The sequence below is a fragment of the Salvelinus fontinalis genome, chromosome 6, assembly GCF_029448725.1.
Source record: "Salvelinus fontinalis isolate EN_2023a chromosome 6, ASM2944872v1, whole genome shotgun sequence".
In the NCBI taxonomy this organism is placed as follows: domain Eukaryota; kingdom Metazoa; phylum Chordata; class Actinopteri; order Salmoniformes; family Salmonidae; genus Salvelinus; species Salvelinus fontinalis.
The window spans coordinates 29,119,591-29,144,573 of NC_074670.1; the positions used below are offsets into that span (position 1 = coordinate 29,119,591).

Genomic DNA, 24,983 nt, shown 5'->3' on the forward strand with positions numbered 1-24,983 from the left:
ATCATGGTTTAGGGCTGAATTGTTGCCTCAGGGCCTGGACAGCTTGATATCATCGACGGAAAAATGAAGTCCCAAGTTTATCAATACATTTTGCAGGAGAATGTTAGGCTATCTGTCTGTCAATTGAAGCTCAACAGAAGTTGGGTGATGCAACAGGACAACGACCCAAAACACAGAAGTAAATCAGCAACAGAATGGCTTCCACAGAAGAAAATACGCCTTCTGGAGTGGCCCAGTCAGAGTCTTGACCTCAACCCGATTGAGATGCTGTGACATGACCTCAAGAAAGCAGTTCACACCAGTCATCCCAAGAATATTGCTGAACTTAAACAGTTTTATAAAGAGTAATGGTCCAAAATTCCTCCTGACCGTTGTGCAGGTCTGATCCGCAACTACAGAAAACGTTTGGTTGAGGTTATTGTTGCCAAAGGAGGGTCAACCAGTTATTAAATCCAAGGGTTCACATACCTTTTTCTAACCTGCACTGTGAATGTTTACAGGGTGTGTTCAATAAAGACATGAAAACGTATAATTGTTTGTGTGTTATTAGTTTAAGCAGACTGTGTTTGTCTATTGTTGTGACTTAGATGAAGATCAGATTTTATTTTATGACCAATTTATGCAGAAATCCAGGTAATGCCAAAGGGTTCACATACTTTTTCTTGCCACTGTATATACTAGGCGGTGTCAGAGGAAAGCCCCAAAAATTGTCAGAGACTCCACTCACTCAAGTCATAGACTGTTTTCTCTGTTACCGCAGGGCAAGCGGTACCGGAGCGCCAAGTCTAGGACCAAAAGGCTCCTTAACAGCTTCTTCCCCAAGCCATTCGACTGCTGAACAATTAATCAAATGGCCACCGGATTATTTACATTGACCCCCCCCCCTGTACACTGCTGCTACTCACTGTTTATTATCTATGCATAGTCACTTCACCCCTACCTACATGTACAAATTACCTCAACTAACCTGTACCCCCACACAATGACTCCGTACCCCCTGTATATAGCCTCATTATTGTTATTTGATTGTGTTACTTTTTATAATTTTTTACTTTTGTTTATTTGGTAAATATTTTCTTAACTCTTTCTTGAACTGCACAGTTGGTTAAGGGCTTGTAAGTAAGCATTTCACGGTAAGGTCTACACTTGTTGTATTCGGCGCACGTGACAAATAAAGTTTGATTTGATAGTACAAGTAGTGTTTCCTTCTCTTCTCTCCAGCGAGGCACAGTAGTAGGACTATATTGTAGAAATCCGTTTCTATGCAGTTTGTTTTCAAAGGGCACACGACAGCACACTGAGTGAGTAGAATGGATTGCCCTCATTATTAATACATTATCAAGGATGAGTGATTGACAACCTTCATTTCATGCTTGGCAGACTTGTAAATGAAGGCTACGTGGTTCTGCCTGCGTTATAATGATTGTTCACCAATTACCGTATGGAGGGATATTGCAGTGAAGGTGCTGGGATATTGGGGTTTGTACTCATGTAAAACAGGCTGAACATGTAGGCCTAGCAGTGAAAATCTTAAATGAGCTCATATGCTTCAATTGCTTGGGCTAATTTGATGATTCTACATGTTCTGGTTCAGAAGTGACTTATTGCACCACACTGCGTGCAGAGCACAGTGTGAGGTGTGTGTGTGTGTGTGTGTGTGTGTGTGTGTGTGTGTGTGTGTGTGTGTGTGTGTGTGTGTGTGTGTGTGTGTGTGTGTGTGTGTGTGTGTGTGTGTGTACCTGGGGATGCCAGTGAGGTAGGCTATGAGTCTGTAGAGGGCCTCTGTTCGTAATCACGGTTACTTCTGGCCACCTGGATAACACAGGAGCCAGCATGAGAAACACACAACAACCACTAAACAAGGTGTGTCTGGCCTGTCTTCTAGGTGGAGCATTGTCTGAGACGAACATAGTGGAACTCTGCCTCTCCCTGCTGACCCTGATCTGTACTTCTAACTGTGTGTGTGTGTGTGTGTGTGTGTGTGTGTGTGTGTGTGTGTGTGTTTGTGTGTGTGTGTGTGTGTGTGTGTGTGTGTGTGTGTGGTGTTGACCCTTTTCGGTGCCTCTAGAAGTGCAGTGGAGATCAGTGTTGGATGTGGGCCATTATCAGGCTGTTACATAAAAACACCAGAGAGAGAGAGATAAAGAGAGAGGTGGGGGGAGAGAGAGAGACGGGGGGAGAGTGAGAGCGAGAAAGAGGGGGGGAGGAATGTGGGCACACTTGACAGGAAACAGAGGAGTTGTGTTTCCAGTGGGGCCCATGCCCTGTGTTACTGTACCACACACACACACAGGTCTACACTCTCACATGCTGCTGCAGGAATGTTTAGACTGGGCTGACATTACCTGGATTACCTGGTAGTCTATTTCTGATATTTCCTGGTAGTCTATTTATGCTATTTCCTGGTAATCTATTTCTGATATTTCCTGGTAGTCTATTTATGATATTTCCTGGTAGTCTATTTATGATATTTCCTGGTAATCTATTTATGATATTTCCTGGTAATCTATTTATGATATTTCCTGGTAATCTACGTATTTATGACATTTCCTTGTCACGATCGTGTGGAGGATTGACGGACCAAAACGCAGCTTTAGGAAAATAAGCCATCTCCTTTTTATTTAACGAAGAAGGCAAACGAAACAAAACACTTAAACACTAAACAAAACAAGAAAACGATCGTGAAGCTAAACAACGATGTGCACACACTGGCTACAAACGTATCACATAGACAACTACTCACAACAAATGAAAGCCTATGGCTACCCTAAATAAGGCTCCCAATCAGAGACAACCGAAATCAGCTGTCTCTAATTGGGAACTCATTCAGGTAACCATAGACTCTCCTAGATAACTAAACATACATAGACAACGCTAGACACCTGAACTCAACACAAACCCATATACTACACCCAATAACCCCTTTACCATAGAAACACCCAAAACCAACAAAACAAACATTCCCCATGTCACACCCTGACCTAACTAAAATAATAAAGAAAACAAAGAATACTAAGGCCAGGGCGTGACATAACCCCCCCCTTAAGGTGCGAACTCCGGGCGCACCATTACACAGTCTAGGGGAGGGTCTGGGTGGGCTTCCATCCATGGTGGCGGCTCCGGCTCTGGTCGTGGTCCCCACGTCACCACAGTCCCTAACCGCCTCCTTAGCTTCCTCCAAATGACCCCCCTCCACATTAACCCCACTGCATTAAGGGGCAGTTCCGGACTAAGGGGCAGCTCCGGACTAAGGGGCAGTACCAGGGTAAGGGGCAGTACCAGGGTCAGGGGCAGCTCCGAACTAAGGGGCAGTACCAGGGTAAGGGACAGCACCAGGATAAGGGGCAGCACCAGGCTGAGGGACTGTAGCACCGGACTGAGGGACTGCAGCTACGGACTGAGGGACGGCCCATGGCTGGCTGACGGATCTAGCTGCTCATGGCTGGCTGACGGATCTGGCTGCTCGTGGCTGGCTGACGGATCTGGCTGCTCATGGCTGGCTGACGGATCTGGCTGCTCATGGCTGGCTGACGGATCTGGCTGCTCATGGCTGGCTGACGGATCTGGCTGCTCATGGCTGGCTGACGGATCTGGCTGCTCATGGCTGGCTGACGGATCTGGCTGCTCATGGCTGGCTGACGGATCTGGCTGCTCATGGCTGGCTGACGGATCTGGCTGCTCATGGCTGGCTGACGGATCTGGCTGCTCATGGCTAGCTGACGGATCTGGCTGCTCATGGCTAGCTGACGGATCTGGCTGCTCATGGCTGGCTGACGGATCTGGCTGCTCATGGCTGGCTGACGGATCTGGCTGCTCATGGCTGGCTGACGGATCTGGCAGATCCTGGCTGGTTGGCGGCTCTGGCAGATCCTGGCTGGTTGGCGGCTCTGGCAGATCCTGGCTGGTTGGCGGCTCTGGCAGATCCTGTCTGGTTGGCGGCTCTGGCAGATCCTGTCTGGTTGGCGGCTCTGGCAGATCCTGTCTGGTTGGCGGCTCTGGCAGATCCTGTCTGGTTGGCGGCTCTGGCAGATCCTGTCTGGTTGGCGGCTCTGGCAGATCCTGTCTGGTTGGCGGCTCTGGCAGATCCTGTCTGGTTGGCGGCTCTGGGAGATCCTGTCTGGTTGGCGGCTCTGGCAGATCCTGTCTGGTTGGCGGCTCTGGCAGATCCTGTCTGGCGGGCGGCTCTGGCAGATCCTGTCTGGCGGGCGGCTCTAGCGGCTCCTGTCTGGCGGGCGGCTCTAGCGGCTCCTGTCTGGCGGGCGGCTCTAGCGGCTCCTGTCTGACGGGCGGCTCTAGCGGCTCCTGTCTGGCGGGCGGCTCTGTAGGCTCATGGCAGACGGGCGGCTTTGCAGGCTCATGGCAGACGGATGGCTCAGACGGCGCTGGGGAGACGGATGGCTCAGATGGCGCTGGGGAGACGGATGGCTCAGATGGCGCTGGGGAGACGGATGGCTCAGATGGCGCTTGGCAGACGGGCAGTTCAGGCATCGCTGTGCAGACGGCAGACTCCTGCCGGCTGAGGCGCACTGTAGGCCTGGTGCGTGGTGCCGGGACTGGTGGCACCGGGCTGGGGACACGCATCTCAGGGCTAGTGCGGGGAGCAGCAACAGGACGCACAGGACTCTGGGGAAACACAGGAGGCTTGGTGCGTGGTTTAGGCACTGGTGGTAAAGGGCTGGAGACACGCACCATATAGCTAGTGCGTGGAGGAGGCACTGGTGGTACTGGGTTGGGGCGGGGAGGTGGCGCCGGAAATACCGGACCGTGCAGGCGTACTGGCTCCCTTGAGCGCCGAGCCTGCCCAACCCTACCTGGTTGTATGCTCCCCGTCGCCTGACCAGTGCGGGGAGGTGGAAAAACCCGCACCGGCCTATGTAGGCGAACCGGGGACACCATGCGTAAGGCTGGTGCCATGTACGCCGGCCCGAGGAGACGCACTGGTGACCAGATGCGTTGGGCCGGCTTCATGACATACGGCTCAACACTCAGTCTAGCCCGGCCGATACGTGGAGCTGGAATGTACCGAACCGGGCTATGCACGCGTACAGGAGACACCGTGCGCTCTACTGCGTAACACGGTGTCTGCCCGTACTCTCGCTCTCCACGGTAAGTACAGGGAGTAGGCGCAGGTTTCCTACCTGACTTCGCCACACTCCCTTTAAGGCCCCCCCCAAGAAATTTTGGGGTTGTACTCACGGGCTTCCAGCCTTGTCTCCGTGCTGCCTCCTCATATCGCCTCCTCTCGGCTTTAGCTGCCTCCAGCTCTTCACGAGGAAGGCGATATTCTCCCGGTTGTGCCCACGGCCCCTTACCATCCAGTATCTCCTCCCATGTCCACGAATCCTGTATAGGTGGGTCCTGTTGCCGCTTTCCATGCCGCTTGGTCCTGTATTGGTGAGTAGTTCTGTCACGATCGTGTGGAGGATTGACGGACCAAAACGCAGCTTTAGGAAAATAAGCCATCTCCTTTTTATTTAACGAAGAAGGCAAACGAAACAAAACACTTAAACACTAAACAAAACAAGAAAACGATCGTGAAGCTAAACAACGATGTGCACACACTGGCTACAAACGTATCACATAGACAACTACTCACAACAAATGAAAGCCTATGGCTACCCTAAATAAGGCTCCCAATCAGAGACAACCGAAATCAGCTGTCTCTAATTGGGAACTCATTCAGGTAACCATAGACTCTCCTAGATAACTAAACATACATAGACAACGCTAGACACCTGAACTCAACACAAACCCATATACTACACCCAATAACCCCTTTACCATAGAAACACCCAAAACCAACAAAACAAACATTCCCCATGTCACACCCTGACCTAACTAAAATAATAAAGAAAACAAAGAATACTAAGGCCAGGGCGTGACATTCCTGGTAGTCTATTTATGCTATTTCCTGGTAGTCTATTTATGCTATTTCCAGGTAGTCTATTTATGCTATTTCCTGGTAGTCTATTTATGATATTTCCTGGTAGTCTATTTCTGATATTTCCTGGTAGTCTATTTCTGATATTTCCTGGTAATCTATTTCTGATATTTCCTGGTAGTCTATTTATGATATTTCCTGGTAGTCTATTTATGATATTTCCTGGTAATCTATTTATGATATTTCCTGGTAATCTACGTATTTATGATATTTCCTGGTAGTCTATTTATGATATTTCCTGGTTGTCTATTTATGATATTTCCTGGTAATCTATTTATGATATTTCCTGGTAATCTACGTATTTATGATATTTCCTGGTAGTCTATTTATGATATTTCCTGGTTGTCTATTTATGATATTTCCTGGTAATCTACGTATTTATGATATTTCCTGGTAGTCTATTTATGATATTTCCTGGTAGTCTATTTATGATATTTCCTGGTAGTCTATTTATGATATTTCCTGGTAGTCTATTTATGATATTTCCTGGTAGTCTATTTATGATATTTCCTGGTAGTCTATTTATGATATTATCTAAGAAAATACTGATTACTCTGGATACTTTCTGGTACTTACAGTAGGCCTGTGTTAGACTGCTGCGTCCTCCATCCTATCTAGTTGGTGTGGAGCATCAACAGTTACAACAGTTACAACAGAGTCGGTCGATCAGGTGTCATTGGTTGTATACTCTTAAAAAAAAGGTTTACAAAAGGGTTCTTCCTTTTTGGTTCTAGATCGCACCTTTTTCTCTAAGAGTGTGTCCTAAGCCTACAGTGGAGGTGACAGAGAGGACTGGATCCAGTGTTATATTGACAAAATATACAACAGAGAGATGAGGAAACTGGTAACACTGGTTAGGGGAAAATACATAACTTCATTAAACATAACGAATTTGGCCAATAGCAATAGATGAAATCAACTCATTAGCCCACAAAGGCAAACAAGGCCTCAAACACAGGGCAAAACGCCCAGAAACGAACACATCTGAGTATAAACTGCAGTACTCAGTACTACATGTTACGTCATGAACAGATCTTACAGAATGATGAGATCGGCATCCTAAAAGGACCTTCCCTTGGCCTCACCATTCCCGTTTAAACAGGTACATTTTCTCTCCAGCGAGGCACGGTAGTAGGCCAAAATTGTATAAAGCCGTTTCTATGCAGTTGTTTTCAAAGGGTACACGGCAGCACACTGAGTGATTATTCATGCATTATCAAGACAGAGTGATTGACAACCTTTATTTCATACTCTTTTCTGTCCGTATCTGGCAACTGTTTTAACCTCAGAATGAACTAGTACTTTTAATCGACATTCACACTTATTGAGTCGACCATCTTTTTTGATAGGATGCTATTAATCATATCATGCAATGCCTTGTGAAAGTCAGATTTTATGTTACAGTAAAATGAATAACAATTTTGGATAATTGCAACAACAACAAATCCATTGAGCTGTGACAAAGTGGGTTGGGGACAGGGGACTGCAGTTTGAGTCTACGAGGAGTGGTTTGATATGGTAATATGACCATGAATGCATCCAAAATGGCACCATATCTCCTATTTATTGCAGTACTTTTGACCAGACCCCATGTAGAATAGGGTGCCATTTGGGACACAAACCACCTCTCCCCATGGGGTGGAACAGTGAGTGGGAAATACAGTATATAACGTTGCAGCTTTGCAGGAGATAAAATCTAGCTACTGCCTATTAGCATGTCCATAAAATATTCAGAGTAAGAGCATTGGCCTCGGAGCTTCCTTTCCCTGCACTATACACACACACCCACACCCACACCCACACACACACACACACACACACACACACACACACACACACACAGCATTAACTCTGAAAGTTGGATAATGAAAACCAGCTTGTTGACTCTCCTCCGTGTCACATTCTATTGGAGTCCAGCATGAACGAGGAAACCCTCCCCAGACCACCTGTGTATCGCTGTGTGTTTTCAAATTCAACTCCTCCCCAACCGTGATTTCCCTCTCTGCTTTATTTGAAATAGACCTCTCGCTCGCTCCCTCCATCTTTCTCTCTCATTTTCCCTCTCCTCTCGCTCGCTCTCTCTCTCCCACTCGCTCTTTCTCTCTCCCTCTCTCCCTCTCTCTGTTTCCTCTCTCCAGTTTATTAGTTAAGTAAGCTGCTGCTCTACCAGGTCTAACACAGTAAGCTGTTGCTCTACCAGGTCTAACAAAGTAAGCTGCTGCTCTACCAGGTCTAACACAGTAAGCTGCTGCTCTACCAGGTCTAAAAGTAAGCTGTTGCTCTACCAGGTCTAACAAAGTAAGCTGCTGCTCTACCAGGTCTAACACAGTAAGCTGCAGGTCTACCAGGTCTAACACAGTAAGCTGCTGCTCTACCAGGTCTAACACAGTAAGCTGCTGTTCTACCAGGTCTAACACAGTAAGCTGCAGGTCTACCAGGTCTAACACAGTAAGCTGCTGCTCTACCAGGTCTAACACAGTAAGCTGCAGGTCTACCAGGTCTAACACAGTAAGCTGCTGCTCTACCAGGTCTAACAAAGTAAGCTGTTGCTCTACCAGGTCTAACACAGTAAGCTGCAGGTCTACCAGGTCTAACACAGTAAGCTGCAGGTCTACCAGGTCTAACACAGTAAGCTGCTGCTCTACCAGGTCTAACACAGTAAGCTGCTGTTCTACTAGGTCTAACACAGTAAGCTGCAGGTCTACCAGGTCTAACACAGTAAGCTGCTGCTCTTCCAGGTCTAACACAGTAAGCTGCTGTTCTACCAGGTCTAACACAGTAAGCTGCTGTTCTACTAGGTCTAACACAGTAAGCTGCAGGTCTACCAGGTCTAACACAGTAAGCTGCTGCTCTTCCAGGTCTAACACAGTAAGCTGTTGCTCTACCAGGTCTAACAAAGTAAGCTGCTGCTCTACCAGGTCTAACACAGTAAGCTGCAGGTCTACCAGGTCTAACACAGTAAGCTGCTGCTCTACCAGGTCTAACACAGTAAGCTGCTGTTCTACCAGGTCTAACACAGTAAGCTGCTGTTCTACCAGGTCTAACACAGTAAGCTGCTGCTCTACCAGGTCTAACAAAGTAAGCTGCAGGTCTACCAGGTCTAACACAGTAAGCTGCTGCTCTACCAGGTCTAACACAGTAAGCTGCTGTTCTACCAGGTCTAACACAGTAAGCTGCTGTTCTACCAGGTCTAACACAGTAAGCTGCTGCTCTACCAGGTCTAACAAAGTAAGCTGCAGGTCTACCAGGTCTAACACAGTAAGCTGCTGTTCTACCAGGTCTAACACAGTAAGCTGCAGGTCTACCAGGTCTAACACAGTAAGCTGCTGCTCTACCAGGTCTAACACAGTAAGCTGCTGTTCTACCAGGTCTAACACAGTAATTTGCTGCTCTACCAGGTCTAACACAGTAAGCTGCTGTTCTACCAGGTCTAACACAGTAAGCTGCTGCTCTACCAGGTCTAACACAGTAAGCTGCTGTTCTACCAGGTCTAACACAGTAAGTTGCTGCTCTACCAGGTCTAACACAGTAAGCTGCTGCTCTACCAGGTGGTCTAACACAGTAAGCTGTTGCTCTACCAGGTCTAACACAGTAAGCTGCTGCTCTACCAGGTCTAACACAGTAAGCTGCTGTTCTACCAGGTCTAACACAGTAAGCTGCAGGTCTACCAGGTCTAACACAGTAAGCTGCTGTTCTACCAGGTCTAACACAGTAAGCTGCAGGTCTACCAGGTCTAACACAGTAAGCTGCTGCTCTACCAGGTCTAACACAGTAAGCTGCAGGTCTACCAGGTCTAACACAGTAAGCTGCTACTCTACCAGGTCTAACAAATTAAGTTGCTGCTCTACCAGGTCTAACACAGTAAGCTGCAGGTCTACCAGGTCTAACACAGTAAGCTGCTGCTCTACCAGGTCTAACACAGTAAGCTGCTGTTCTACCAGGTCTAACACAGTAAGTTGCTGCTCTACCAGGTCTAACACAGTAAGCTGCAGGTCTACCAGGTCTAACAAATTAAGTTGCTGCTCTACCAGGTCTAACACAGTAAGCTGCTGCTCTACCAGGTCTAAAAGTAAGCTGTTGCTCTACCAGGTCTAACAAAGTAAGCTGCTGCTCTACCAGGTCTAACACAGTAAGCTGCAGGTCTACCAGGTCTAACACAGTAAGCTGCAGGTCTACCAGGTCTAACACAGTAAGCTGCAGGTCTACCAGGTCTAACACAGTAAGCTGCTGCTCTACCAGGTATAACAAATTAAGCTGCTGCTCTACCAGGTCTAACACAGTAAGCTGCTGCTCTACCAGGTCTAATAAAGTAAGCTGCTGTTCTCCCAGGTCTAACACAGTAAGCTGCTGCTCTACCAGGTCTAAAAGTAAGCTGCTGCTCTTCCAGGTCTAACACAGTAAGCTGCTGCTCTACCATGTCTAACACAGTAAGCTGCTGCTCTACCATGTCTAACACAGTAAGCTGCAGCTCTAGTCAGTACAGTAGACATGAACTTACTAAACACAGCAAAAAAAGAAACGGCCCTTTTTCAGCACCCTGTCTTTCAAAGATAATTCGTAAAAATCCAAATAATGTCACAGATCTTCCTTGTAAAGGGTTTAAACACTGTTTCCCATGCTTGTTCAATGAACCATAAACACTTAATGAACATGCACCTGTGGAACGGTCGTTAAGACACGAACAGCTTACAGACGGTAGGCAATTAAGGTCACAGTTATGAAAACTTAGGACACTATAGAGGCCTTTCTACTGACGGAAAAACACCAAAAGAAAGATGCCCAGGGTCCCTGCTCATCTGCGTGAACGTGCCTTAGGCATGCTGCAAGGAGGCATGAGGACTGCAGATGTAGCCAGGGCAATAAATTGCAATGTCCATACTGTGAGACGCATAAGACAGCGCTACAGGAAGACAGGACGGACAGCTGATCGTCCACGCAGTGGCAGACCACGTGTAACAACACCTGCACAGGATTGGTACATCCGAACATCACACCTGCGGGACAGGTACAGGATGGCAACAACAACTGCCCGAGTTACACCAGGAATGCACAATCCCTCCATCAGTGCTCAGACTGTCCGCAATAGGCTGAGAGAGGCTGGACTGAGGGCTTGTAGGCCTGTTGTAAGTCAGGTCCACACCAGACATTACCGGCAACAACGTCGCCTATGGGCACAAACCCACCGTCGCTGGACCAGACAGAACTGGCAAAAAGTGCTCTTCCCTGACGAGTCGCGGTTTGTCTCACCGGGGGTGATGGTCGGATTTGCGTTTATCATCGAAGGAATGAGCGTTACACCGAGGCCTATACTCTGGAGCGGAATCGATTTGGAGGTGGAGTCCATCATGGTCTGGGGCGTTGTGTCACAGCATCATCGGACTGAGCTTGTTGTCATTGCAGGCAATCTCAACGCTGTGCGATACAGGGAAGACATCCTCCTCCCTCATGAGGTACCCTTCCTGCAGGCTCATCCTGACATGACCCTCCAGCATGACAATGCCACCAGCCATACTGCTCGTTCTGTGCGTGATTTCCTGCAAGACAGGAATGTCAGTGTTCTGCCATGGCCAGCGAAGATCCCGGATCTCAATCCCATTGAGCACGTCTGGGACCTGTTGGATCGGAGGGTGAGGGCTAGGGCCATTCCCCCTCAAATGTCCGGGAACTTGCAGGTGCCTTGGTGGAAGAGTGGGGTAACATCTCACAACAAGAACTGGCAAATCTGGTGCAGTCCATGGGGAGGAGATGCACTGCAGTACGTAATGCAGCTGGTGGCCACACCAGATACTGACAGTTTCTTTGATTTTGACCCCCTCTTTGTTCAGCGACACGTTATTCCATTTCTGTTACTCACATGTCTGTGGAACTTGTTCAGTGTATGTCTCAGTTGTTGAATCTTGTTATGTTCATACACATATTTACACATGTTAAGTTTGATGAAAATAAATGCAGTTGACAGTGAGAGGACGTTTCTTTTTTTGCTGAGTTTACTACTACACTGTATGTCTACAGGATTTACTCTGTCTTGTTTGGGGCGGCAGGTAGCCCAGTGGTTAGAGCGTTGGGCCAGTAACCGAAAGGTTGCTAGATTGAATCCCCGAGCTGACAAAGTAAAAAAAACTGTTGTTTTGCCCCTGAACAAGGCAGTTAACCCACTGTTCCGAGGCCGTCATTGTAAATTTGAATTTGTTCTTAACTGACTTGCCTAGTTAAATAAAGGTTTAATAAAAAATACCAAATGTACAGGCTGCGCTATGATGCTATGACACAATGTAAAGGTGTGTGTGTGGTCGTACGTACACGTGTGGGTTGCTCTCTATATTGAGTGTAAGCCATCTGGTGAGTAGGTGAGTATATGAGTTAAGACCAGAGCTATAGATATGATGCTATCTATCTAGTCACGGCTTTGTCTCTTTGACTGCTTGGTTGTACAATAAGGATTTAACCACTCTGTTAATGATAATGCTCATAACTTCTATGGTCTATTTTTGTTGTTATTAGTGGTTGTCATCATCCTGAATTCATATTAGGCCTTCTCAAGAGTTCAACCTGTCATAGGGTTGTAATGACAACGAGATGGCTGATTTAATCTCATGTCAGGGTTCTGCTGCTGGAACTGGGTCAACTCAGAGACTGATTTTTAACTGGTGCCCTCTGTGGCTCTGAACTTTTTCAGTCCTAACCCAGAGCAGGTTGTGTATTAGTGGTAATGAGAATATGACTGATTGACTGACATCATGTTATCAAGTCAACTTCAATACAGAATTGAACCTTGATGGTCTGATTTGCTGTTCTGTTTTTTTCAGGGTTTCATCGAAATGAGGAGATGAAGGCCGTAGACGTTCTGCCCATCCTTAAAGAAAAGGTTGCCTTCATATCAGGTGAGAAACACAATGTCTCTGATCCATGGTGTTTACCATTCTATATGGTCTGTAGAATGGCATGGGAACACACACACACACACACACACACACACACACACACACACACACACACACACACACACACACACACACACACACACACACACACACACACACACACACACACACACACACACACACACACACACACACACACACACACACACACACACAAACAGCCTCACATGATTCACTGCAGCTCTACATTTACAGCAGAGCACTGGGAATAGGCAGCACATTATGGTGGGAACAAAAGCCTACAACACAACACAGGGAAACATCAGGCAGGCAAGGCTTCCTCTGCAGGGAGATGTAGCTTCAGCTAAGCTGTGAGTGGAGCTGTCTGTGTGAACCGTGCCATGACCCTGACCTGCTGTGACTTACTGCTGGCATGAGTTAGTCATGTCAAGACTCATGACTTAGTCTTGCCACTAACTAAAAGCTATAAAGTATGCTGTAAACAGCTATAAATATGAGGGATTTTACCTCAAAGTACTCCTATTATTGTAAAATAGTGATGCATTCTTCAGTTGCCGGTATTACAATAAGAGTCCATTATACTGTAAAAGGTGAGGACAACTAGCAGGATTTGTAAATCCCTGTCTAGTGGTTGTCCGTTGTTGTGTGTTTCTCATGGTCCTGGTTCATGTGTTCCCCAGGTGGCCGAGATAGACGTGGGGGTCCCGTCCTTACGTTCCCAGCCAGGAGTAACCATGACAGAATACGAACAGAGGACCTCCGCAGACTCATAGCCTACCTCGCTGGTATCCCCAGGTACTGTTTCTTATACATAAATGATAACTGAACACACTGTTGAACCCAGCCCGGTCTCCTTTCCCTGCACTACACACACACACACACACGCACACGCACACGCACACGCACACGCACACGCACACGCACACGCACACGCACACACACACACACACACACACACACACACACACACACACACACACACACACACACACACACACACACACACACACAGCATTAACTCTGAAAGTTGGATAATGAAAACCAGCTTGTTGACTCTCCTCCGTGTCACATTCTATTGGAGTCCAGCATGAACGAGGAAACCCTCCCCAGACTACCTGTGTATCGCTGTGTGTTTTCAAATTCAACTCCTCCCCAACCGTGATTTCCCTCTCTGCTTTATTTGAAATAGATTCTTCCTTTTAAGCAGCCACCTCCCTGTGCAGCATTTGAGAGAGTATTATACTCCAGCCCTCAGCCTGGTGCAGTACCGTTACCACTGACTGTTGACATAGTTTACTCAGTATACAGTGTGTGTGTGTCTGTGTGTGTCTGTATGCATTTGCGTGTGTCTGTCTGTATGCGTGTGTGTGTGTGTGTGTGTGTGTGTGTGTGTGTGTGTGTGTGTGTGTGTGTGTGTGTGTGTGTGTGTGTGTGTGTGTGTGTGTGTGTGTGTGTGTGTGTGTGTGTGTGTGTGTGTGTGTGTGTGTGTGTGTGCGCGCATGTGCGTGTTTATAGTGTAGTGCAGTCCAGGGCTGTATGTAGGTTAGACTCCCCCTGGGCCTCTCTCTGTAGGGGCTGATGACGCCAGGCAGAGCAGAGCAGAGGAGAGGAGAGCACAGCGGAGTGGGTCACTTACTAATAACTAACTGCAGATAGACATTCTCAGGCCATCTCTTTTTCGCTCTCTCTCTCTGCTGTTTAGCTGCAGGCAAGCTTCTCCTCTTCTCTGTCTGTTTTCAGTGTTATTGGATACTAGCCTAGAGGCTGACTAGTGGTTAGGAAAACAGTCTAGGGGATCTGGTGCGGGTGGCATCCGGAGGGAAGGGGCGTCGGTCTGGACTAGGACGTGGATGGCGTGGGCGGTTGGCTATCGGAGTTGCTAGTGGAGCGTTACCTCGGCGAGACTGTCTGTGCTGTCCACTCAGCGGGAGGGCAGTTTTACACTCTCTCTTTTATACACACAAACAAACTCTCGCTCTCACTTTGTATTTTGCTCTCTCTCCGGTTCATTCGTTCTCTCCCACTGTTTTCTTATTGTTTCTCTCGGGGAGACGGCTGGGCTGGTCTTTTCCGAGAGTGAAGTCAGTGATTTAGTTCAGAGCACAGGGCCTCCTGCGCTGTGAGACACTCATGCTAAGCCTTAAACACTGGGGATATCCTTTTATGGTTCTTTTGCAACGGGACACTTTTGGTAAGCGGAGTCATTGAACAGCTCAACGTTTTTGTCTTCTGAGGCACCTGGTGAACGAGATTTTCACCACCCATTTCATTTTCATTTGAATATTAACAATACAGTCATGGAAGTAAACAAAATATTTGAGTGGTGATTTGTGAATTTCATGGCTGCTTGTGGTTGTTGTCTTGGTTTGTCTCAGTGAGGAGGTGAGCAGACATGGCTTCACGGTCATCGTTGACATGCGAGGCTCTAAGTGGGACAGCATCAAGCCTCTGCTGAAGATCCTGCAGGAGTCCTTCCCTTCCTGCATCCACGTCGCCCTCATCATCAAACCAGACAACTTCTGGCAGAAACAGAGGACCAATTTCGGGAGCTCCAAGTTTGAATTTGAGGTAGGTCCACCCTGGATTGTCTCTTGTGATGACATTCATACAGAATAATTTGAGCGAGCGAACTACCTAGCGCGAGATTGCCTTATGGGTTCTGAGAATGCTACCATAGTATTATGACTCAACCGCTTTGAATCGATCCTCAGATGTGGATCTTTTCCCAAAAGTGTCTGAGGAGATTGGATATCTTAGTCATCTTTAGGCAATACTGAGAATATGCTTGTAGTCTCTGGAGTTGTAATGCATGAGGAAATTAGTTTGCAATGTGAATGTTTTTATGCCTTTTTCTTCAAATGAATTGTTTACCTTCAAATTGAATTTAAAATTGTGTATAGGTGTTCCAAGATGTCGTTATGAGCCCTAGGAAGTGTTGTGTGGAATTGGAAAGTGATATTAAAGCTGTGACAGAGAGAGTCCCGTGTGGGTAGGAAGCTGGAGCTGTTAAATTTAGTTCTGACCTATTTAGAGTGGAACAAGGATATATGGGCCTCAGAGAGAGCAGAGTCTCAGTAAAGAGGTCAGTCTGATTAGGGACATCCAGATTGGCATTAGTCGGAGCCCACTGCTAAAGAATACACAACATACACATGAATAGGCTTAAAAGAGCTGTGGATACTGCATGTGTTGATGTTATCTCATAGGGATTGTATGTGTTATGACTGGTAACATGGCTGCAGCTACAATTCCTGGAATGTTTTTGCCCACCTTTTCAAGTGAACATTGGACGTAATAGATCTGTTGTTGACCACTCCTCATAATCCATGTTTAATTATGTTGTTTATAGAATTTTGATAACAGAATCAATCTATTCAGTTGGTTTAGTAACATGATAGTCATTAATAATGATATCTGCATCTGGGGCATCTCATGCATCAGGGTGTAATTTCATTGGGCCTCTTCCATAGAATAAGAATGACGTGTCATAAGTGTCATAAGATGACATTCTACTTATCGGATCTCCTTCCATACCTTCCTCACAGACTGCTGTTTATATTAGTGTCTGAACCCTCCCTCTTCCTCACAGACTGCTGTTTATATTAGTGTCTGAACCCCCCTCTTCCTCACAGACTGCTTTTTATATTTGTCTCTGAACCCTCCCTCCTCCTCACAGACTGCTGTTTATATTAGTGTCTGAACCCCCCTCTTCCTCACAGACTGCTGTTTATATGAGTGTCTGAACTCTCCCTCTTCCTCACAGACTGCTGTTTATATGAGTGTCTGAACCCCCCTCTTCCTCACAGACTGCTGTTTATATGAGTGTCTGAACTCTCCCTCTTCCTCACAGACTGCTGTTTATATGAGTGTCTGAACTCTCCCTCTTCCTCACAGACTGCTGTTTATATGAGTGTCTGAACCCCCCTCTTCCTCACAGACTGCTGTTTATATGAGTGTCTGAACTCTCCCTCTTCCTCACAGACTGCTGTTTATATTAGTGTCTGAACCCTCCCTCTTCCTCACAGACTGCTGTTTATATTAGTGTCTGAACCCTCCCTCTTCCTCACAGACTGCTGTTTATATTAGTGTCTGAACCCTCCTTCTTCCTCACAGACTACTGTTTGTATTAGTGTCTGAACCCTCCCTCTTCCTCACAGACTGCTGTTTATATTAGTGTCTGAACCCTCCCTCTTCATCACAGACTGCTGTTTATATTAGTGTCTGAACCCTCCCTCTTCATCACAGACTGCTGTTTATATTAGTGTCTGAACCCTCCCTCTTCCTCACAGACTGCTGTTTATATTAGTGTCTGAACCCTCCCTCTTCATCACAGACTGCTGTTTATATTAGTGTCTGAACTCTCCCTCTTCCTCACAGACTGCTGTTTGTATTAGTGTCTGAATCCTCCCTCTTCCTCACAGACTGCTGTTTATATTAGTGTCTGAACTCTCCCTCTTCCTCACAGACTGCTGTTTATATGAGTGTCTGAACCCTCCCTCTTCCTCACAGACTGCTGTTTATATTAGTGTCTGAACCCTCCCTCTTCATCACAGACTGCTGTTTATATGAGTGTCTGAACCCTCCCTCTTCATCACAGACTGCTGTTTATATGAGTGTCTGAAACCTCCCTCTTCCTCACAGACTGCTGTTTATATTAGTGTCTGAACCCTCCCTCTTCATCACAGACTGCTGTTTATATGAGTGTCTGAACCCTCCCTCTTCATCACAGACTGCTGTTTATATGAGTGTCTGAATCCTCCCTCTTCCTCACAGACTGCTGTTTATATGAGTGTCTGAACCCTCCCTCTTCCTCACAGACTGCTGTTTATATGAGTGTCTGAACCCTCCCTCTTCATCACAGACTGCTGTTTATATGAGTGTCTGAACCCTCCCTCTTCCTCACAGACTGCTGTTTGTATTAGTGTCTGAACCCTCCCTCTTCCTCACAGACTGCTGTTTATATTAGTGTCTGAACTCTCCCTCTTCCTCACAGACTGCTGTTTATATTAGTGTCTGAACCCTCCCTCTTCCTCACAGACTGCTGTTTATATGAGTGTCTGAACCCTCCCTCTTCCTCACAGACTGCTGTTTATATTAGTGTCTGAACCCTCCCTCTTCATCACAGACTGCTGTTTATATTAGTGTCTGAACTCTCCCTCTTCCTCACAGACTGCTGTTTATATTAGTGTCTGAACTCTCCCTCTTCCTCACAGACTGCTGTTTATATGAGTGTCTGAACTCTCCCTCTTCCTCACAGACTGCTGTTTATATTAGTGTCTGAACTCTCCTTCTTCCTCACAGACTGCTGTTTATATTAGTGTCTGAACCCTCCCTCTTCCTCACAGACTGCTGTTTATATTAGTGTCTGAACCCTCCCTCTTCCTCACAGACTGCTGTTTATATTAGTGTCTGAATCCTCCCTCTTCCTCACAGACTGCTGTTTATATTAGTGTCTGAACCCTCCCTCTTCCTCACAGACTGCTGTTTATATTAGTGTCTGAACCCTCCCTCTTCCTCACAGACTGCTGTTTATATTAGTGTCTGAACCCTCCCTCTTCCTCCCAGACTGCTGTTTATATTAGTGTCTGAACCCTCCCTCTTCCTCACAGACTGCTGTTTATATTAGTGTCTGAACCCTCCCTCTTCCTCACAGACTGCTGTTTATATTAGTGTCTGAACCCTCCCTCTTCCTCACAGACTGCTGTTTATATTAGTGTCTGAACCCTCCCTCTTCCTCACAGACTGCTGTTTATATTAGTGTCTGAACCCTCCCTCTTCCTCACAGACTGCTGTTTATATTAGTGTCTGAACCCTCCCTCTTCCTCACAGACTGCTGTTTATATTAGTGTCTGAACCCTCCCTCTTCCTCACAGACTGCTGTTTATATTAGTGTCTGAACCCTCCCTCTTCCTCACAGACTGCTGTTTATATTAGTGTCTGAACCCTCCCTCTTCCTCACAGACTGCTGTTTATATTAGTGTCTGAACCCTCCCTCTTCCTCACAGACTGCTGTTTATATTAGTGTTTGAATCCTCCCTCTTCCTCACAGACTGCTGTTTATATTAGTGTCTGAACCCTCCCTCTTCCTCACAGACTGCTGTTTATATTAGTGTCTGAACTCTCCCTCTTCCTCACAGACTGCTGTTTATATTAGTGTCTGAACTCTCCCTCTTCCTCACAGACTGCTGTTTATATTAGTGTTTGAATCCTCCCTCTTCCTCACAGACTGCTGTTTATATTAGTGTCTGAACCCTCCCTCTTCCTCACAGACTGCTGTTTATATTAGTGTCTGAACCCTCCCCCCTCCCTCTTCCTGCAGACGGTCATGGTGTCTCTCGAGGGCCTGACCAAGGTGGTGGACCCCTCCCAGCTGACGTCAGATTTTGAGGGCAGCCTGGAGTACGAGCATGACGAGTGGATCGAGGTGCGCGTGGCCTTCGAAGACTTCGCCGGCGATGCCGCCCGGGCTTTGGCGCGGCTGGAGGAGCTGCAGGAGACCCTGTCGCAGCGTGACCTTCCGCGCGACCTGGAGTGTGCACGGCGCCTCATGGAGGAACACGCCTCACTCAAGAAGAGGGCCACCAAGACCTCGGTGGAGGAGTTGGACACACAGGGACGCAGGCTGCTCCAGAGGCTTCAGCAGGGTAGTGTCACCCCTGGAGGCTACACTAACCACGGCGGCGGGGGAACGGATGCTAACGATGGGCTCACAGGCCACCCAGATGCCCACAACCTGGTGCCAAAAGTGAGTGCCCTGCTGGACAAGTTGCATGGCACACGCCAGCACCTGCAGCAGCTGTGGCACATGCGCAAGCTGAAACTGGACCAGTGCTTCCAGCTGCGGCTGTTTGAGCAGGATGCAGAGAAGGTATGTTATGAACTAACTACACACTACTTTCACTTTTGTGTTAATAGAACAAGGCTTGTTTCTATTCAAAGGACTCACATTCTGGTCCATATCTCATCCTAGCATAACTAGAAAGAAAGCATCCCAAGCTCACCAGTGAAGTCTGGATTTGCACTGAGAATATTACTTCATAGCAAACAGAATGGGATAAGTAGCTGCAGGAGTAATGGTGCTTGTTTGCAGTATACTGTAATGGCCCATTGCCTGTCAGTGTGCATAGATCCAGCTACAGTTATAAGGATGTCATGCAGCTATCAGCCAGATGGCGATGTGATGCCTCCCTGCTGTGGAAACAAACATGTTTGTCAGTTAATCAGAGCAAAGCTTTAATTACATCTCCCCACCACCACCTCCTCTTCCTCCTCCTCTTCCTACACCACCACCTCATTCTCTTCCTCTTCCTCCCCAGGCATGTTATTATTGTCCCCGACAAGTTGAAATGGTAGCTGTCACACTGAGGTTTCTTGTCATGCTAGCTAGAGGTCACTCCAGGGTGATACGAACCTCGACCAGCTGTCTGGCGTTCCCAGTGGCAACATCACGTGTCTAGGCAGTATGACAACATGACACTAGGGTCAGGCTGACACACAGTTCAATACAGTGGATTGGAGTCATTCCATCTGCCTTCCTGAGTGTCCAAACATCCATGTCATCAGCCTTTAGCTCAGCCCCCCCCCCCTCTCTCTCACCCCTCCAGAGCTGTAAGATTCAGTACCTGCTAATAGAGATCTTCTTCTGTGTTTGTGTGCCTGCCTGCCTGCCTGCCTGCGTGTTTGTGTGCCCATGGCTGTGTGTGTCGCACCGTCCACAGATGTTTGACTGGATCGTGCACAACAAGGGCCTGTTCCTGACCAGCTACACAGAGATAGGAGGGAACCACCAGCATGCCGGGGAGCTGCAGACTCAGCACAACCACTTTGCCATGAACTGTATGGTAAGAACACACTCTTCTACTTTACTGATTGACTCAATGGTGTAACACAATGACCATAAACTACTGTACCCCTCAGCTTTGTGTTAAAACACATTGAAGCTCATTGATAGTCGTCTATACCTTATTTATAGTAATATATAGTTAATTATAGTCACCCCCCGCTTTAAAAGGGCCACATAATGATGGGTTAAACTAAACAGTCCTCCCAGTAGCTACCACATGCAGTGTGAGGTTGAGACAAGCCGTCCATCTCCTGCATGTGTGTGTTTGTGTGTGTCTGTCTGTATGTGTGCGTGCGTGTATGTGTGTGCTGACTGCCCTGAACCTCCCTGGCTGCCTGCAGGGTTAAAGGCCCTAGCTGTGTTCTGTAGGGGGAGATGATGAATCACTTGGTCTCCCTGCCCTCTCTCCTTCCACTCGTCCTTGCCCTCTCCTGTCCCTTGCCCTGGCTGTCAGTAGTCAGTACAGGGCCCTAGCTCCGGCCACTATCTACTCTCTGCTGCTCATGGGACCAACAAGGGAAAAATGAGGGCATGAATTGAAGCCCTAGCTTTTTGTTGTACTGTATTTTTGGGATTCTCTAGATCAGGCATCATCAACTAGATTAGGCCGATTTTTCTCTTGAGCGGATGGTCATGGGGCCGGAACATACAATAATTACCAATCATTTTTAGACTACAAATTGACCGCAAAGAAGCCCAAACAGATATCATTTTTGACTAAAACATAATCATTTCAAATCTTATTTACATTTGTAGATGATCACATCTCTCTATTAAATCACTTGGAACTAATTCCGTGGTGTTTTTGCATTTTTTTATGTCGAACAATGAAATCACCCTGCAGACCACCAGTTGGGGAACCTAGCTCTAGATTGTATGGTGGTATAATACTGTAAAGTACATTTACACAGAGTTGCAGTGCTCTTTCTGTATGACATTGTTTCCTTGGACGTATTCATCTATACCAGGGGTTCCCAAACCCCCCCGTCCTGTCCCCCAGTCCTGCATAGGGGAACATCCCGCGCCTACCACCGGTGCGCGCACCGTGTCTATTTCTATGGTGGAGTGAATTTTTAGGTTTACAGCTTATTTCCAGCAATTTTACTTGCAGTTTTTGTAATGATGTGCGCTGAGAGTTGGGAAGCAAGTTCAGGGAGTGAGTGTTTTAATAAATAAATGCAACATAAAACAAAACAAGAAACACTAACAGCACATAGACATGAAACAGAAACAATGACACCTGGGGAAGGAACCAAAGGGAGTGACATATAATAGGGCAGGTAATCAAGGAGGTGATGGAGTCCAGGTGTCATTGTGCGTAACGATGGTGACAGGTGTGCGCCATAACGAGAAGCCTGGTGACCTAGAGGCCGGAGAGGGAGCACACGTGACAGTAACGCCTCCCCGACAGCCGCAGGATGCCAACCACAGGAACCATCCCGGGGATCAGGAGCGGACCGGTCGCCGCCACTGAGGTGCAGAAATCTGACGAACCGTGAGCCTATCGATAGGCATGTGAGCCTATCGTGCCAGCTGAGGCATGGCAGCCTATCGAACCAGCTGAGGCATGGCAGCCTATCGAACCAGCGGAGGCATGGCAGCCTATCGAACCAGGTGAGGCATGTGAGCCTATCGTGCCAGCTGAGGCATGGCAGCCTATAGAACCAGCTGAGGCATGGCAGCCTGTCGAACCAGCTGAGGCATGGCAGCCTGTCGAACCAGCTGAGGCATGGCAGCCTATCGAACCAGCTGAGGCATGGCAGCCTATCGAACCAGCTGAGGCATGGCAGCCTATCGAACCAGCTGAGGCATGGCAGCCTATCGAACCAGCTGAGGCATGGCAGCCTATCGAACCAGCTGAGGCATGGCAGGCCTTCGAACCAGCTGAGGCATGGCAGGCCTTCGAACCAGCTGAGGCATGGCAGGCCTTCGAGCCAGCTGAGGCATGGCAGCCTATCGAACCAGCTGAGGCATGGCAGCCTATCGAACCAGCTGAGGCATGGCAGCCTATCGAACCAGCTGAGGCATGGCAGCCTATCGAACCAGCTGAGGCATGGCAGCCTATCGAACCAGCTGAGGCATGGCAGCCTATCGAGCCAGCTGAGGAATGGCAGCCTATCGAGCCAGCTGAGGCATGGCAGCCTATCGAACCAGCTGAGGCATGGCAGCCTATCGAACCAGCTGAGGCATGGCAGCCTATCGAACCAGCTGAGGCATGGCAGCCTGTCGAACCAGCTGAGGCATGGCAGCCTATCGAACCAGCTGAGGCATGGCAGCCTATCGAACCAGCTGAGGCATGGCAGCCTATCGAACCAGCTGAGGCATGGCAGCCCTTCGAACCAGCTGAGGCATGGCAGGCCTTCGAACCAGCTGAGGCATGGCAGGCCTTCGAGCCAGCTGAGGCATGGCAGCCTATCGAACCAGCTGAGGCATGGCAGCCTATCGAACCAGCTGAGGCATGGCAGCCTATCGAACCAGCTGAGGCATGGCAGCCTATCGAACCAGCTGAGGCATGGCAGCCTGTCGAGCCAGCTGAGGAATGGCAGCCTATCGAGCCAGCTGAGGCATGGCAGCCTATCGAACCAGCTGAGGCATGGCAGCCTATCGAACCAGCTGAGGCATGGCAGCCTATCGAACCAGCTGAGGCATGGCAGCCTGTCGAACCAGCTGAGGCATGGCAGCCCATCGAGCCAGCTGAGGCATGGCAGGCCATCGAGCCAGCTGAGGCATGGCAGCCTATCGAGCCAGCTGAGGCATGGCAGGCCATCGAGCCAGCTGAGGCATGGCAGCCTATCGAGCCAGCTGAGGCATGGCAGCCTATCGAACCAGCTGAGGCATGGCAGCCTATCGAACCAGCTGAGGCATGGCAGGCCATCGAGCCAGCTGAGGCATGGCAGCCTATCGAACCAGCTGAGGCATGGCAGCCTATCGAGCCAGCTGAGGCATGGCAGGCCATCGAGCCAGCTGAGGCATGGCAGCCTATCAAGCCAGCTGAGGCATGGGAGCCTATCTAGCCAGCTGAGGCATGGGAGCCTATCGAATCAAGGAGGTGATGGAGTGATGGAGTCCAGGTGAGTGTGATGGAGTCCAGGTGAGTGTCATAATGCGTGTAACGATGGTGACAGATGTGCGCCATAACAAGCAGCCTGGTGACCTAGAGGTCGGAGAGGGAGCACATTTTATAGCAATTCTATACATTTTGCCATGTCTAATGTGTATTTGTGTGATATTTGAGCGACAATAAAATTATAACAATATCTATGGGCTAAAAAAACTGAATTTAAAAACGTAGACATGGGCTAGTGAATCTGGACATTTCTGACAAGTTATAAATAGCCCTAAGGTATGCAATGACTGACAAGACAAGAGGAACTGATGATGAATTACCCAGTTTCCAAATGGCACCTTGTGCATTCTACTATTACAAATTTCAAGAGTAAGTTCAAATCCGGACTGAGTTCCTCAAAAAAATATTTGTATTTATTTTTTATGCTGACTCCTCGCCCAACAGTTTGGGAACCATTTCTCTATACAATTAAATGATTCTCTTATCATTTAGTATGATCTTACTTGTAAGAGGTTTATCGAGTTATTTTGTGCTGAGCCAGCCTAGCTTGTTTTGAGAAGCTGACAAACAGACAGGCCCCATTGAGGCAGTGGGGTCACCCAGACCTAGACCCAGCCCTGGTCACAGTCACACAGGCATTATTCTGCATGACTTAGCCATCAGTGTGCAATGTCAACAACAGGCAGGGGGACTCTGGAACAGAGGGACAGACGCCTCCTTTTCCCCAGGATGCCATGCTTCCTGTTGACTAGAAAGACTGTGTGACTGCCAGGATCATATTTGGGAGGTAGAGCTAGTTGCTGATGATGATACTGTGAGGGTAAAATGTGTGCGTACGTTTGAAAGGGCAGAATATCACAATGAAAGCATCACGGACAGCAGCAGTATTAATCACAATGTGTTAATGCGTTCACTGTTGTGATAAATATGCTTTTTGCCACCTTGAGTAAATATCCCAATATCCCCGAGTCCCCAGCTAGACTAGAGTTCAGCCATTTAGGCTGGGGCTGATGATCATCTATGATTATGTCATTTGTAATATGCAAATGAATCGTATGGAGATGTGATGGTAGTCTGCCCCCTATGGGGGTGTTGTAACATTACACTCTATGGTTCCACTTTGGGGAGGAACGGCCCAGAAATTCAAAACCAGTTCAATAGAAAAGCAGATGGCCATCCGATAGCGACAGAATGGAAGCCTGTTTGAAACACATAATGGAAGTGGTAATG

General features: G+C 47.8%; 1 protein-coding gene across 6 annotated transcripts in view; it reads left to right on the top strand.

Moving 5' to 3' along the window:
- The window catches only part of LOC129857579 (triple functional domain protein-like), a 137,625-nt gene that overhangs the window by 39,807 nt on the left and 72,835 nt on the right, over positions 1 to 24,983 (top strand). For 5 of the 6 annotated variants that reach the window (XM_055925991.1, XM_055925990.1, XM_055925986.1 and 2 more), the window contains 5 exons: positions 12,748 to 12,822; positions 13,524 to 13,638; positions 15,219 to 15,411; positions 19,163 to 19,711; positions 20,562 to 20,684. In XM_055925991.1, the coding sequence (XP_055781966.1) occupies positions 12,748 to 12,822; positions 13,524 to 13,638; positions 15,219 to 15,411; positions 19,163 to 19,711; positions 20,562 to 20,684 (1,055 nt within the window). Of the gene's footprint in view, positions 1 to 12,747; positions 12,823 to 13,523; positions 13,639 to 14,485; positions 15,035 to 15,218; positions 15,412 to 19,162; positions 19,712 to 20,561; positions 20,685 to 24,983 lie in introns of those variants that run through there. The other variant, XM_055925989.1, reaches the window with a different exon arrangement.